Source organism: Glandiceps talaboti, chromosome 6 (genome assembly GCF_964340395.1).
Source record: "Glandiceps talaboti chromosome 6, keGlaTala1.1, whole genome shotgun sequence".
Classification (NCBI taxonomy): Eukaryota; Metazoa; Hemichordata; class Enteropneusta; family Spengelidae; genus Glandiceps; species Glandiceps talaboti.
The window spans coordinates 7,295,475-7,313,036 of NC_135554.1; the positions used below are offsets into that span (position 1 = coordinate 7,295,475).

At 36.6% G+C, this 17,562-nt stretch overlaps 1 protein-coding gene across 1 annotated transcript in view; it reads right to left on the reverse strand.

Moving 5' to 3' along the window:
• LOC144436779 (angiopoietin-1 receptor-like) overlaps window positions 1-12,074 on the reverse strand; it is a 15,287-nt gene extending 3,213 nt beyond the window's left edge. Inside the window, exons 1-11 of the mRNA XM_078125639.1 lie at window positions 11,974-12,074; window positions 9,380-9,661; window positions 8,290-8,553; window positions 7,198-7,329; window positions 6,349-6,486; window positions 6,013-6,138; window positions 4,619-4,927; window positions 2,764-3,023; window positions 2,204-2,453; window positions 1,621-1,731; window positions 334-524 (exon numbers count right to left, since the gene is read on the reverse strand). Of these exons, the coding sequence (XP_077981765.1) occupies window positions 334-524; window positions 1,621-1,731; window positions 2,204-2,453; window positions 2,764-3,023; window positions 4,619-4,927; window positions 6,013-6,138; window positions 6,349-6,486; window positions 7,198-7,329; window positions 8,290-8,553; window positions 9,380-9,661; window positions 11,974-12,052 (2,142 nt within the window). The 5' untranslated portion in view covers window positions 12,053-12,074. The remainder of the gene's footprint in view (window positions 1-333; window positions 525-1,620; window positions 1,732-2,203; window positions 2,454-2,763; window positions 3,024-4,618; window positions 4,928-6,012; window positions 6,139-6,348; window positions 6,487-7,197; window positions 7,330-8,289; window positions 8,554-9,379; window positions 9,662-11,973) is intronic.
• Window positions 12,075-17,562: the final 5,488 nt, after the last annotated feature.

Genomic DNA, 17,562 nt, shown 5'->3' on the forward strand with positions numbered 1-17,562 from the left:
ATATCTTTTCGCAGCCTTTTTGGCCGGCCAAATATTCGAACTCCATTTCAAAAATTTATTCCTGAGGCACAATGAAATATATTTCTCTCGTTAATGTGTTGTGTTGAGTCGTCATTGTAAAAGTCTGTCTCTGTCTGTCTGTCTGTCTGTCTGTCTGTCTGTCTGTCTGTCTGTCTGTCTGTCTGTCTGTCTGTCTGTCTGTTTGCATGTGTGTGTGTGTGTCTGTGTGTCTGTCTGTCTGTCTATCTGTCTGTATGTGTCTCTCTGCCTCTCTCTGTGTGTCTCTCCGTCTCTCACTCTCTCTGATTCTAGGAATAAATGTTTAGTACATACGCCTTTTTCTGACAAGTGTTTCATTCCCAGTGTGACGTCAGCAGCAAACCGCAATAATTGTTCACTATCAAAAGTAGACATATTTAGTCTCTTCCTCGCATACTGTGGACCGGTTTCTAGACAACGGCTGTTACGTAACAAATCGAGGAGATTTCCATGCTGTGCAAATTCGGTTGCAACGTACAGTATACCTAATAAAACATATACATAAATGTACTGATTCAATCTATAGAGTAATATGTTGCAATTTAGAATTAACTACCTGCAACTGTGTGGGAGAAAACTGCAAGTGCAGACGCGATGATGTGTACTCAGTTTTATTATTGGCGCTATAAATAAGCACTGTATATATAACTTTTCGAAATGATAGCATCGTCTTTATAAGTTAACAATACTCAGATTTGTGTATTTTACCTGACCATAAGACCGTAGTCTTGCTGCTAGACGTTCGGGCTTTCTTCCGAAACGATATAAGCGAATGAAGTTCGCAGCGAGGGCCTGCCCGAACGTCTAGCTAATGTCATTTTCAGACTTCACATTCCAGAGATGATATATGGCCGTCGGTTGGACCATGTATGCATGTATATATGTTAATATATTCAATAACCCATGACCTCTATAATGCTAATGCTCTATAATACTAATGTCCAATGTCACGTGATGATAACAAATTACTAACTATTATGGTAATTGTGAGTTTGGTTAGTGTGTAGACGTTGTCATTCACATATTTCAGCTAAGGCATTGGTGGTTATTTTTACAAGCCCCTCCTTAAGCTGAATATGCATGAAAAATAGCTATTGTCCTCTGTTTGTGCTTGTCGCCAAAGTGGTTCTCTGATTAATTGGCAGTTATTTATATCCCTGAACTGCAGAGATGAATTTTGGTAGACCTTGATTGTTCCATCCTCGATAACGATGTTCGGTTGTGTGTCGTATTGTATCGGAAGAACATCCGAGGTCTAGCAGCTAGCTATGCTAATAAGACCGTAGACTGGAAGGCAACATTATAGTTTTAAAATATGTAATTAGTGGTAGTTTACTCCAACAGAATGGCATCACAACATTATTCAATGTAAAATTGGAGGTAACAATGTTTGATCGGGAGTTACACAACCGAGATATACCTTTTACTGAATAAAATAGAAATGAACTGAAAGTTAATCAGCAGCTTACGGATTTTGATACAATTTATATTCACTGTATACCAGAAATCAATTAGAGTTCCCCCCACTACCCCATACATAACTTAACGTGCATATGAACAAACGTCCCCACTCTACAGTACCTGAATGTTCACAAGCTCCAACCAAGTTTACAATATTTGGATGTTTACCAACTTTACACATTATTTCTAGTTCTCCAATAAAATCTTTTCTATCGGCATCAGTTGCACCATCTGTAGGTAAAGAGATGATAATCATTGACTGTTTACGAGTGAAGTATTTAAAGTTTACCCTATCACTTTTCTTGGCTTCGTTGGTCACATTTTATTAATAGTGATATATTAATTTCAACAACTCCATTTAAAATACTCTAGAACTTTTACACTATATATACGTTCAGAAATGATAATAAAACAAGACATTGGTTGGTTAACAAACGTGTTATTTAGAAACAACACCTTACAGTCTCAGTCATCAAGCCTCAATGTACATATATCAACAGACACACACACACACACACACACACACACACACACACACACGCACACGTTATCATTCATCAAGCTGCATTGAACCAGCTTTGCTTCTGAATACATTTTAGTGAGTATAATACAGTTCTATTTTTGTAAACTGACTTAAAACCACAAAATAATTTTACAAAATCTTGTCTACAAGCTGTGATGTGAGAACAAATCACCAACTAACCTTTCAATATTTTAACTGCTACATCATGTACAGTTTTATCGTCTTTCTTGATCGCTGCCTTCATCACTCTTCCAAAGTTTCCCTCTGCTAAAATATTGTCCTCGAATATAATCTTTTCCCAGGGAATTCTCCAAAAGTCTAAGTTGTTTGGTACTACCATGCCGCGTCCTCCCAGTAGTCTAGTTTCTTGTTCCTGTTTCAGACTTCCAGGGTTTACAGTGTAATCATCACTCGATGCCCGTCTCTCTAGCTGAAATGGTAAGATACCTTTCAAGTTTACAATCAGAGAGTTCAAAAAAAGAGAGAAACTTGACTTTGACTGCGAAATTAACAATCGATAGAATTGATTTAAGCAGAACTTGGCATACAAATTAACACAGGGGAAAATAACATCAAACAGAAATTCACTGACATCTCACAGATTTGAAATTCTAAAAGAAAGAAATATTCAAGATTGTAAAAATGAAAGTTGGATTTAAAACTAAAAACAAAAAAACAAAAAAAAACAAAAAAAAAAACCATCCGGAAATGACAACAGTCATTAGCAATCGTCTTTTTACCTCACTCAGTCGCATAGGAGGTTCTTCTACCGACCGTAGGTGGCGACGACGTTTGCGAATTCGAATAAACAAAATGCAAACTGCACAACCCAGAAGCAATATCAAAATGATGCCACATATGATTCCAATCACCATGACAACAGCTGAAGTCATGGAACTATCGAATAATCCATATACTGGGTTTTCCCGACCAACGGTGGTTTGCTTGGATGCTGGAGGTAGGCTTGTCTTCGGTGTACTTTCTATTGTTGTGGGCAACACTTTAAGAATAAATAAAAAAATTGGGATTAGATTAGATTGGATTGGATTAGATTATATTAGATTAGGTTAGATTGGATTAGATTGGTTTGGATTAGATTAGGTTAGGTTATTTAGCTTAGTTTTGGGTAGATCAGGTCAGGTCAAGTCAGATTAGATTAAATTAGATTAGATTGGATTAGCTTGGTTTGGATTGGATTGGATTGGGTTAGGTTAGCTTAGTTTTGGTTAGATTAGATTAAGTTAGATTTCATTAGATTAGACTAGACTATATTAGATCAGGTTACTACTATATTATATGTAGGTTACATTTATTCAGTTGACCAGATTTGATTGAATGACATAGCATTCGATTGGATTAGATTACATTCGATTGAATGGGATCAAACATCATTAAAGTACATAAGGTCGGATTTGATTACATAGGATTAGATTAGATTAGATTAGATTAGAAGACAATATTAAATTAGATTCCAATACAAAAGACTAGATTAGATTAGATTAGATTGGAATACATAGGTTTAGATTAGATTAGATTAGTTTACGCAGGGCTAGATTAGATTATATTATACTAGGCTTGACTAGATTAGAAAACTTCCTTTGATTTATAGTTCACTGACATTGCCTTTAACTGTATTTATTTTGAATTCTTTTGGTATGATTTATTTGAATGAATGAATTTCAGATACAGTAAATCTTCGTCCATTTTAAAGTGAAATCACTCAATCACATTTGAAAGACCAATTTAAATGGTAATATGGTTGCAAATCAATATCTTGAAGAAAGTGAACTTTTATTTATTTCATATAGTATCAAACTACATATCTGGTATCACGTACCTTTCGTACTATGTGTCATCACCGTTGTGGTCGGAAATGCTATCCGCCTTGTACTTTGCCTTGCACGTGTTTGTGTTTTGGTTTGATGTGTTGTTGTTGTTGTTGTTGTTGTTGTTGTTGTTGTTCCTGGTGGTGGTATTGGTGTTATTGTTGTTGTTGTTGTTGTTGTTGTTGGTGTTGTTGCGTGTACGTCGCTTTGATCACGTGGCAACGTAGAAGCTGTGTAGAGCAAGATAGACATTATATTACGATGTATAATATTGTCTTGATATTGGGTTATATGCCTGAGGCAAAGATACATACATACATACATACGTGTCAGTGTCGACATACACATACACATACACATACACACATACACATACACATACACATACATACATACATACATACACACATACATACATACATACATACATACATACATACATACATACATACATACATACAGTGTTTGTGTAGGTCCCATTGCATACAGGACAACTCAAAAGAATGGACTCATGAAACCTGAGGTGTAAATAATTCACTGTGCTGTCTAAAAATTGCTACGATGTCTTCAAAGGACTTTATCTTGCTAGCGACATGCATGCATGACGTTCCTATAAAGTGAGTCCCCCCAGCCCATCCTGCCCCACCACTCAACGACGCAAGGTTGGTGAAAAGTTGATTCTCTGGTATTTTTACTTCTTCAGTTTTTGCATCCTTGTCTTTTCTCATCTACAAAAAAAATCAATAGTGTCTTTATTGTGTTACAATACCTCGGGATCTTGTTAGTGTGGAGGCCGTTAAACTTGGTCCTTCTTGGACTGTAGGTACATTTCCAGCTGCAGTAAGACGTATCCTTATCTGATACTCTGTGTCAGTGTCCAGATTATCCAGTACATAAAAAGTGACATTTGCAGACGGGATAACATTCACTGACCATTTGGGGTCAACAGACTTCGTATATAGTACCCCGACTTGTTCAATCGGTCCATCCCCAGAATATGGTTCTATATTTGGGCGTATTGTAAGAGTGGTCGGACTAGCCTCTATGAGCTCAGCAGCATTTATCGGAACTGGTGGCACTAGTTCAATAGAAAAATAATGAAGTAGGGATGATGGTAACTGTATGTGCATGGATACAAAACAAACGGTTATTTGGGGTTTTGGATGATGACATCTTTGTATCCTGCTGCTTTTACCAGACTTCACTTTTCAATGTAATATTAGAAATGTCATGACATATGTATTTCCTCTCATATTCTCAGCTCTACTTATAACCAGGTTGTTTTAAGTTTCTGATTGACAGCTTTCATGCATCCGTACCACACACACACACACACACACACACACACACACACACACACACACACACACACACACACACACACACACACACACACACACATATACACACACACATACATGCACGCACGCACATACATACGTACGTACGTACGTACACACATGCATGCACACAGTCACATACACACATAAATACATACATTTCCTATTGCAATATGGTGTTGCTTGTACATACACACATCAGCCTTGGAGAATTAATGTAGTGTATTCCAAGGAATTCCACTCTCTCATAATGCAAATGTGTTATAATTATTGGCACTCTCACTCATGTTTCTATATTCATTATCTATCTCACTCCAGAGCATTTGATACCAAAGATTACCTCAAATGAATTTTCATTTCTAGTGACGTTACTTCTAGAGAAGAAAAAAAACATGCTGACAATCTCTGGAAGGACGTCTTTGAACATGTAAACCCATAAACATCTTAGCATGCAAAGACTTGAAACTTGAAAAAGATGAAATCAAAGAAAGAATGTAATGGTATTTTCATTAGATTTACCATCAAATATATTAAACCTCTGAATGTTTGAATTTTTAATCATGTTATTTCTAACTGGAACGATGACGTTTGCATTAGAGGAGAAAGGTCTGTGACCAAATCCGGCTAAGATCAATTCCAGTCAATCTAATGATGCAATAATTCGGATGTAATTTATGTAATTATGCAAAGTAAAAAAAAAAGTTTTAGTGTGATTTTAAAAGTTGGTTTTGCTGCATTCATATCAAAATTCGAATATTTAGGATTTCACTTGGCCGTAGCTAGTCACGGACTGAGAAATACAACGTATTATATATAACCTAACCTTGATTACATGTTATACCAGTCCATCCAGTAACACAAATACATCCTTTAAAACGATCACATGTACCACCATTTTGACAATTACAGGTAAGTTTACAGTCAGGACCGTACTTTCCGTCTTCACAGGCTATAAAACAGAAACATGAGTATTTGTTGGTGTGAGATATATACAACATAACTTATACATAGAATTTTTGTTTTAACTTTTACTACTTTCTTTTACAATTTCTGTAGAAAGAGGATCGTCAACTGTAGACAATAATCCTGTAGAAAATGAGTGCAGGCTCTTACAACATACGTTATAAAGTTACTCGTTGAGACATGGAAGGTCCCGTACCTACAGAACACTGGAGACCTTTCCACCCAGTTGCACATGTACATCCATACGGATCAGGCAAGCAGAATTGGTTATGGGTACACCTTTGAGAGTGACATTCACGATCACAGTTTTCACCATACTTGTTATCTTCGCAGGCTGAGTTTTGTTTAATGAGAAAGAAATTTTGATAGAATAGCAAACACTTTAAGATACTTACAAATGTATCAGTACCAGTATCTCAATATACTTACGGCCAATTTCACAATACCGTGCAGCTTTTCTGCTAGATAGAACCAAACAGAAACCAATACGAAACTAGACATGTTACACTTTTAAGATAAAGCAATATTGAATGAGTACTATTTCCAATTCTTGCTACATTTTGTCTAAAGTGAAATGAACTACACATGCTGTATACCATACAGACATGAAACGAACACCAAAAAGGTCATTTTACGCGCCTTTCACCCGGTGTTTTGATACTGAGAAAAACATTGGCGCCCGATTGTCTGCACGGAGTTGTATTACATGTTTTGCATTTAGACTAAATGTAGCAAAAATGAGATCTTACTTTTGAAGTGTGGCATACACAGTTTTTTGTTGGTTTCTGCGAGGTTGTATCAAACAGAAAGCTGCACAATATTGTGAAATGTATTTGTAGCCGTCAGTATAAAGCTATTTCAGGTGATATATACCTGCTCTTAGTTTACATATCATAACAAACAATGTAAAACTCTAAAGCGCTAAACTTATATCGTTTAGGTAGTATCATTCATAGACGGTCTCGTCCAATCAGCATCCAGTAATATTCCTATTGATCGTCTACAGTTAATGTTTCTATTTTCTCTCGTCTGTGTGTCAACTTACCGATTTTACACGTCTCTCCTATAAATCCTGGCGGACAAATGCACTGACCAGACTTATCATCGCATACACCTCCATTGTGACACGTACAATTACCGTCACAGTGTGGTGGATTCCATCGACCAGAAGGACACTCTGAAGTTGTTAAAAAATAAACATAAAAAAAACAAGTGAAAACAGTTTTCAGACAGAAATATAAAATGTAAGTATTGTGATGATAGTGACATCTTTAAAAAAGTAAAAAAAATGCATGCGTGTAGTCACGGCTATGTAGACAGTGTGTATGAATGATTACTTAACATTTTACAACTAGTTTTAAGATTTTGAAATCGTGACAAGTAGTGGTACTAGAGTCACTGTTGAATCATTTTGTCACGTCAGAATCCAGCAGGCTGGCGCTGCTAATGACTGGACTCTCTACAGTCTCGGAAGCGTCGTCAGCAGAAAAGAGCTGTTTTGTATGTACCGATATCTACCACACAACTGTACTTGAATATCGTTGTACTGTGCGCCTTCATCGACTACACAGTTGTAATTATTTGTTGACGTTTTACTGCGACCGTCCCCTAGACTGTAAACAGAGTATCATCACCGCCGTAATGCGTCGACAAATGGTTAGCCCTATGTGGTCGATGAGGGCGCACAGTACAGGGATATTCGAGTACGATTATGCAGGGAGATAGCGGTACATACAAAATAGCTCTTTTAGTGATGCGAAGCTCGATCCGAGGACTGTGAGAGAGTCTAGCTTATGATATGATAATGACAAGCAAACGTTTTTTGTTTTGAGTGTTTGTTGTTGTTATCATTAAATCAACGTTTCAAGAACCAAATTTACTACACATCTTGTTGTCGATCATTTTAAGTGTTATATTTTCTTCGTACAAAAAGAAGATACATTCGTCTATCATATCTTCAGACTCATGATTTACCTTTGGGGAACTTAATGAATGAGTTCTTCATCAAAATCCGAAGGTAACCATTTTAAAGGTGTTGTAGAATCGGGATATCTCTTTATCTTTCAATACAGGAATGATGGTGTGACGCACATCCGTAAACAATCCTATAAATCGGTATCTTAAATTTGTAACTTACCTCGAACAATCACTCTTGTTATTGCGCCAAGCGACCTATTGTTTGAGGGATGCACTTCGTAAATACCGCCATCTTGCGATGAGACATTGTGAATAGTCAAAGAAAGGCTTTGACGAATTGAGCTCAATATGTTTCCGTTATGACGCCATACTACATGTATGTGAGATCCTGTCGACATGGGTCTCCCTCGGTCCATTTGTAATGTTAAATCTTCGTTCAAATTGACTGTTATAGATAGAAATTGCGGTATGATAACTGCAACATCTGTTGACAAGTAGAGATAAAACAAACAATTATAGAATGTAGTTCTGCGTATTTTAATCAAGACTTAGTGAAACAGTTGACAGACGGGAAAACAGACCGAAAGTAAAGAATGTCATTCTTTTGAGACGAAAGAACGAATTTAAAACTGATCCACTGGAAAGATATTGCCCTGCATCGATCTCGTTTTGTTTGTTGTCATCATTCCATTCCATTCTTCCTTTCGTTGCAGTGTCAATAAACTTTAAGTCATTTCATTTCCCTTTTCAACCAGTATAGTCTACTTTCACATACTGAGTGCAAAGGTCAAAGACGATACATCCCTCATAATAAGCCACTCTTTATTTTTCTCAGTACTTTCTTTTACGTTCGATAAATTAAGCCAAAAAAAAAGAATTGCTTCTGGTCTGGACAGTTTGTCTATTGTGGTGCGACGACGTGAATTTTTAATTTTTTTTTAAATTTCCAACAAACCTGTCACTCGATCTACAATTTATCCTTTTACTTTAGTACTTTAGTGCAAAAGTGTATGTGGGGGAGGGCAGACATAATTTGCTTGTTCATGATTGGCTGTGAAGTTGTCTTAACTGAAGTAATGTTAAGTTAAGTTTTTTTTATGTTTTCCCCTCGATCTGCAGACTGCATGGGCTGGACAAACACACACAGAAAAAAGACAGACTGAGTGTATTTAAGTGATATGCGCTGACAATTCTTATTTTTATGGCCTTATATGTCGAGGGTCTGTCTAAAACGATATATATACATTGTTTCAACGACCATCCATCACACACAATTTCATTTCTTACTATACATCAACTACAATACTTGCCTTTCCTGAACACCTTCGAAGTGTGTACTTTCTGCTTCAGAGTACCACAGTAAAATGCCCCATACCGTGTGTCTCCGTTCTCTCGTCCCCAAGCTGTTTTTATCATATCATCGTCTAGTACAAAAGGAGTTGGGATGTCAAGACCGTTACCAGTGTCCAATGACCGGCCAATAGTCAGGTTAGTCTCTGGAATAATTCCACTCGTGTCCATACAATACAGGTGAGTTTCACTGGTACTTGCCATGGCGGGGGGTGAGTTAATTAAAGTCAGTCGACCATACACTGTAATATGATAATATTGGTGGTGGTGACTATGCAATGTCAATATGTAATCGTTATAGGGTGTATTATATTTATAGATATTATCCACCGATAAATATATACATTAAGTGAACATTAAAGAAATAGTATGATTACCAGATGTCAATACTGCCCGACCGACTTATCACACAGTCAATGAAACCGGATCATATCATACCAATCCTGCTGCATCTCCTTTGGTTTCCGGTGACTTTCAGAATGCACTATAACATTCTACTTCTAGCCCATATAAATCATTAAATGGTCTCGCCCCTCAACTTATCGTAGTTGACAATCCGTACAAAATCGTTGCACTGAAGTCGCCATACAGCACCCAAGGTCCCCACATTGATCTTTCAGCTTTGGAAGCAACTACGAAACACTGTCCGCTCTGTACCGAGTATTGGGACTATCAATTCAAGCCTAAAGACATACTTTTCGAGAGGGCTTATTTGTGACAGTATCTTTTGTCATGATCAAGCAACAGTGAGCATCACTTGATGGATACTAGACGCTATACAAATCTCTTTATTTCATTATTTAGTTATTTTAGTTATGTGTATGCATTCAATTGAAGAAATACCTAGAGAGCTCAAATTGTTTATTTGATAAAAACTTCGATCCTAACTTGAAATAAATTTCTTTGGTTTCATTCACCCCTCACTTATCAGTACGGAGTTAGCTACTATCCGAACCTAGGAGAAATGACGTATGACAATTGCTAGAGAACTTCCGTTAAACGTATTGCAAAATAATAATAGAAGTAGTCAGCAAAACGGTTAACGGGATATTGCTTTGCTGGTCTCATACGTCACTTCCGCATACATTAACAAATAAAAATCAATAAAAACTCCTAGTAATAAGTGAAATTCAGAATGACACCAACTCATTGTAAAGTGAATTCACAAGGTATATTTACCCATTATTTGATATAGAGTATAGTAAGCTAAATACTAACAACAACAACAACAACAACAACAACAACAACAACAACAACAACAACAACAACTGTTAATACAGTAACAACAATGATTATTGTAACCTGTGTAATCTAGCAAAGTTTCGGTAGGATCAAATTCACCGATCAAAGAGTTCTGTTGCCTCTGTCTGACTTTGTCGCAGATATGACGTTAGGTAATACACGAAAAGAGTTTTTGACGTCGACCTATGCTATTGTAATTGCGGATGGAAATTAGTACTGTAAGAGTTAATGGCATGACTGTCTGTATTGAAGGAATAACACACGATCGAAATTTAAAAACAAATAGGTCATTGTAATGAAACAAGAAGTATAGATTGACTATAATAATATAGCTAGTATAAACACATATTCTAAATAAAGAAATATATGTAAAGTTGAAATTAATTTGCAAGTCATTTTGTCCACACTGGTTATTACTTTATATGGATATACTCTGAGAGAGACAGAGGGTGGTTGTCAGTGTACGCCATTTTAAAAACAACACAGGACCATCCTGCTAAGAGGATATGGAAATATTATGGTAATTAATCTTGGCTCCAATGTTCCTACATTGAACATTAGGCCTATGTGTTCCCCATGACCATGCATGTGGTATATATAACCATCGACACATAATGTGTATGGATGATTTAGGATATGAGAATTGCAATGGCAATTTTTAAAAAATATTTTCCTTCATCATTGTCCTGGGTTTTTAACTCGGAATGGGTGGGAGAGCTTTCTTGGTCAAAGTAATTAACATCATATAGTTTAAGATTTTCTTTTTAGCGATGTGCAAACTACATTAAAGTGACTCCAGTTAATGGTAAATCATAAATATACATTTTCTATGCTGTTATGAAGCAACTTCCCTATCTTGAAATCTGATATTCACAACTTTCATTTTGACACGTTCGACTTCCTATCTTGCTTAGTATTGTTTTTATGTTGAAATGGAAATAGCTAGTGCGTTTTGACAGACATGTTGTGGTGAATTGGAAGGGCATAGCATTGGACAGTGGCCTCATTCAACTTTGCATAATTACTGAATATTACTAATAACTGGATGGAAGTTCAAAATTTACATTTCAATATTTGCCCTCGCGGAAGAAAGTTTGCAACTGGATTAGTAGTTGGAATAACGTAGAAATATGTTAAAACGAAAAAAATGTAACCACCAAAATTTAACATCACAAAACTGTGACCCTCTCATTGTATCTACATATAGTTGTTGGTTTTCTAAAAGCAATTTCACATACATTTGGGGGAAATGACATGAAAAGTGTTTGAATAAAATAACGTATACGAACTCTACATTTAACAGTACACTTACCACAACTTATAACAACCGCTGGGAAGAGTAATCGAAGCATTCTCAGGTGTGGCTTACAATGGCTGTTGTTCGAGTCCATCTGAGTGCAAGTTATGTTGTATTCCGTCGTGCCAATGTATATTTTTCTCCTTGAACTAATAACCCTGCTTCATATATCCGGCTATACTTCTCTCAGAAGTTATCGACGCGATGAGGACATCCTTGGATAGAGTAAGTCAGTGCGCATGCGTGTGTTATTGTTATTGTCATAGTGTTAATTTTGCATGTATGAGACGAGGTGAAAGTCTACATTCATATCTTGAGTTATCATCATCATCATCATCATCATCACCACCACCATCACCACCACCACCACCATCATCAACATCTTCACCACCATGATCATGATCATGATCATGATCATGATCATGATCATCATCATCATTATGATAGGGGTTGCAAATTGGTGGTAGAGCTGTTAATAGTTCTTGTCTGTTATACTTCTACAGAATGGGTTCAAACCCGCCCAGTGTCAGCTGGGTTTGATTAAAATTTGCCCATTTATGTATGTAAAAAGGGTGACCTTACCGATGAACACAAGGTTTCTTCCGGTTTACTCATGTTTTAACACTCGAATACATGGGCACTTGAATCAGTGACGACGACCGTATTGGAATTACAGTTGAATCTAATTTCGATTAATAACGTATATACATTAGTATCACAATATTTACTCTTTGCACATACCTTGCACACAAATTTGACTACTCATATATTAACGCAAATCACACTTATACAACGACTTGACCTTTCAACTTTTCCAACTGTATACACAATGCTTTACTGGTTTACAGAAGGAAGTTGGTGTAATGTAACATGACAACGTACCAGACACCGATAATAAAATGATGTATCGTTGTTAAATCATTGTTCACTGAGCTTTGATGATAGGGTGCCTCCAGGAAAATATTACTGACTTCCTTGTCTATTAAAGTTTATTTTATTTTCAAATATGTCGGCATGTAAACTACGACATATCGTTAAAAATGTCACACGATTGCTTGTATTCACTGGGTTTGTTTGGTTTCTACATTTGTACACTCCCTTGTACATTCTCTCACCATGCCGTAAGTACACAACGACAATACTTTACAATGGTTTGTTTGGTTATTTGGTATGTGCATGTCATATGAAGTATAAACCATTAAATTAAGATAAATTGTCTCATTATAGAAACAATTATTGATTATGCAAGAAACTCCTTCAAAGTAAACTTACAGGTTATAAATCCTTCTAATCTAATGTTTGTACCAAAGTATATATGGAATTTGAAGCTTGCATCCTTAATACTTACCAAAAATCTTTTATTATGCATATGACTCACTAATGTCAAAATCTACACCAACAAGCTGTATAAAACAATTGCGTTTTGTCGTCGTGAATGTATGTTTTAAATATGAAATTTGAAGTATGCATTCTTAAGATATTGCCTAATTACTGAAGATTGTTAATTATTATTAATTATACAAATAACCTTTCAAAACTATAGGCTACATCAACAAGCTTTAGATGACACGTGCTCTGTGTGTCTCGATGTGAGTATTAATTAAAATGAAATGGAATATGAAGCTTGTTTTCATTTTAGACTAATTATAGAAAAACAATTGAGTCGTTACAAATAAAAACTACATCAACAAGATGTACCGGATATATTCTCCTTGTTATGAACAATGGCTGTATCAAATCAATTTGAATTTGAAGCATGTATTCTTAAGATATAACGTAATTACCGAAAGTCAATAAAGGACACTGAGATATTACTTAATATTCATCGTTGACCAATACTTAATCATTTCTTTCCATTACCTTAAGAAGGATGAGGAGAGTTGATTAGAACAGAACAGACCGAAATACAGGCAGGCAGAAAAACAGACAGACAGACAGACAGACAGACAGACATACAGACAGTCAGTCAGACAGACAGACAGACAGACAGACAGACAGACAGACAGACAGACAGACAGACACACACACAGACAGTCAGTCAGACATGTATATACATCATACAGACAGACAGACAGACAGACAGATAGGCAGACAGACAGACAGGCAGGCAGACAGACAGACAGACAGACAGACAGACAGACAGACAGACAGACAGACAAATAGTAATGTACAACAGGTAGTTAGGTAGGTACGCCTATATTTCAATAAACACATCACAACGAGATAGCAATGCTATGCCAATAACTGTCATAGGGTGTAATAATGAAAAATCATAGCACCGTTTCATCCATTCATACACACTCGACTAGTCAATTACGTAATGCCAACCATACACACATTTCTACTTTACAAGAAATAACATACTTCTGACTGTATATCCCATGATTTATTGAAGGGACTTGAAATAATGTAAAATGAAAAGTTAGTTATGTATGTAATAACTTACAAAAATAACAAGACGAAAGAAGTTAAAATCATTTTTCACCCAGTTTCAACTAGGGCGCCATCAGACGATCGATATTCAAGATCTCGAATATCTGTATCAAAGATCAATTGACATTCCGTTATCTAAAAACATGTAAAATAAAAGATCACATTAGTGACTGGACATACATTCCAGGGGAAGGGGACCGCTGTTTTCATGAAGTTCAGTTTGTGAAGAAGATTGACCCTCTCACAAGGTTTTGTCTCAAAAAGTACAAATCCTCCTCCTCCTCTGTCATTGGAATATCTAATCAGCGATACCAATTCGGCCGCTTTTAAAAGTACTCACCTATTAATGGGCAAACTCGTCCTAAAGTTAAGCCCCCCCCCCCCCACGTAATTTGTGTTACTTCATACCCTTAAGTCATCAATATCATATGATAGCTAATTCCCCGGATGTGATCATTTCTGCAATCAATCTCCTTCTTTCAAACCTTAAATATACAGTGACAATCATAAGGGTTTGTATTCAAATAAACAAAGATCACCTCAAAATACTGTGTAACAATGAGATGCATAGGTCATTATATCTATATTTTTTATCTCAGACTTTTAAAGAACCACATTTTCTTAAAACTGAAAGTAACGTAGTAAGCACTACCCGTCAGTTTTCCATATTTGGACGTTATTGAATGACAAATTGAAAACATGTATTATGGCAGTAATAGTAGTCTCGCTGCCAGACTCGTGACTATCGTCCCTAATCTTTGTATGTATGCCAAGCGACTTAGCTGCGAGAAGAGTGGGACTAATGTCCCTCACTTCTCGCGGCTTCGTCGCTCAGGGCGCACTTTGTGCGCCTTACAAAATTAAGGAACGATAGTCATGGGTGTGGCAGCGAGACTCCAGTAATAGTTACTTGATTGAAAGTGTATCAAGTTTTAACTTAATGTCGATTTGAACGAGCGCAGTTGTGTATCCGGTAGGGTGTTTTCGCTATGTACGCACTGTGGGGTTTATGAGTATGTTATAGATACTGGGAAACAAAACAAAACGCATAATATACGGCAACGCTTTGAGTTGATGGTATAAGAAAGTTAAAAGTAAAAATGAATTGAAAATTTGTGTGTGTATATAAATGTTTGAACAAATCGATAGTTAAGAGAGAGTTTTTATGTTTTTCACTGGGGACGGCATCACGCAATGCTTAACGCAGTCACGTGCCGTGTGGTCCCACAGTGTGCATTAGCTCGTTAATCATATTTTATACAACACAATATATTACTCGCCGTGTTTTTGTTTCATTGAAGACGTGTTCGTACTTGTCAAAGATCGTTTTCTGATCCTTCGTCACCGTGTATGTGTAATTATTGTCAGCTCCTGTCAGGATTAACTAACTCAGATGAGATAGTCTAGTTTGGTCTCAAACCAACCGTACATTGTGGAACTTTTTCAATATCTGGTGAGACCGATAATTTCATCTTCCTTTTTTCTTTTAATCTTGGGTGTATACATTTTGTACCTGTACAGTACATATTTCTAAATATGACGCTGGGATCAATTTAGTAACAAGGAAACAAGTTGACAGGACATTCAGAGTTTGTAATGGTATCGTTGAAAGCTGTAACCTAAACAGCAAAAATTGCATAGTGACTGTATTCAAGTATGTACTCATATATTATCAAGGGTATTCACCTTTCTTTAGGAAGATATTGACGACAATATTTCATCTCCCCTCCCCCACTTCTCATAAGCACATCACCATAATTCCTTTGTTTTAATTTTAATTTACCTATTTCTGATTTATGGATGCATTTAGTCTACAAGCCCACAACTAGCATAGTAGTTCAAGAACAAATTTTAAAAAGTCAATGACAATTAATAATTAATTATCTTTACATTTGAATCACACATATTTACCCCCCGAATCAAATTTAACAATGTAAAATCAACTTCTTGTTATTCACATTGAAGTGAAGTATTTGAGGGACTATGTACTATTCGAAGCCTTGTTTGTTTAGCGCTTTTAATTACTTGAAACCGAAAATTATAAATACGATATGTTACCATACTAGCATGTTCGGACATATCTGTACTTTTTTTCCATTCTAATATTACTAATTATTTGTTATTGACATGTGATGGATGCATCATCTTATTGTTACACGTTTATTTAAGGTATGAAAAAACAAGGGATTGATAGCGTATTGTTAATACATCCGGGAATTAGCAATCATATCATATTGATGTCTTTAGGGTATGAATATAAATTACAGGGATGGGGTTGGTGTGGAATGATCGTTATATTTTTTGCGAGTTTTTTGTTTGGAGGAGGGTCACTATTTATTGTTGAGTGACATTGCTGATCACACCAGAGGGGCGGGTTAGATATGTTTCTGCAAAATGTTGGGGAGGGTCAATTTTTTCATGCACTGAATTTCAGCACCCTGTAATAATATCCCTTCTTTTCCTCTAATTATATTGGTATGTTATTAAAACATAGCTATGTTTTCACGTTCCATTATTCAAGTTTTTTCAATATATAAATAAAGCATGGGGTATAAAGTCTAAAGTATATTAAATGAAATATTGGTGTGTGAGTATGATTTGCATTATATTAACCGACTGACTATAGGTCAATGTGTGCCCATATGTATTATAAGGTGTAATGATATGTAATTTGTACACGATCTGACAATTATTGTCTCAGTACATTTATCATGTAATGATATGTTTATGTAAATATTTGACTTCTTACCTTCATACCTAGCTACCTACATATACCTTACTGCCTGTTGTTTGTCTCTCTGGCCCTCTCCCCCTCACTCACTCCCTCCCTCCCTCCCTCCCTCCCCCCCTCACTCACTCCCTCCCTCACTCACCGACCCACCCACTCACTCACTCACTCACTCACTCGCCCGCCCGCCCGCCCGCCCACCCAACCACCCACCCACCCACCCAACCACCCACCCACCCACCCACCCACCCACCCACCCACCCACTCACTCACTCACTCACTCACTCACTCACTCACTCACTCACTCACTCACTCACTCACTCACTCACTCACTCACTCACTCACTCACTCACTCACTCACTGGTCCATGGACCTAGATTAGTTCCCATGGAACTATTTCCATGTCCCTCATGGGAAATGTTCTTTCTATTGCTGTACATATT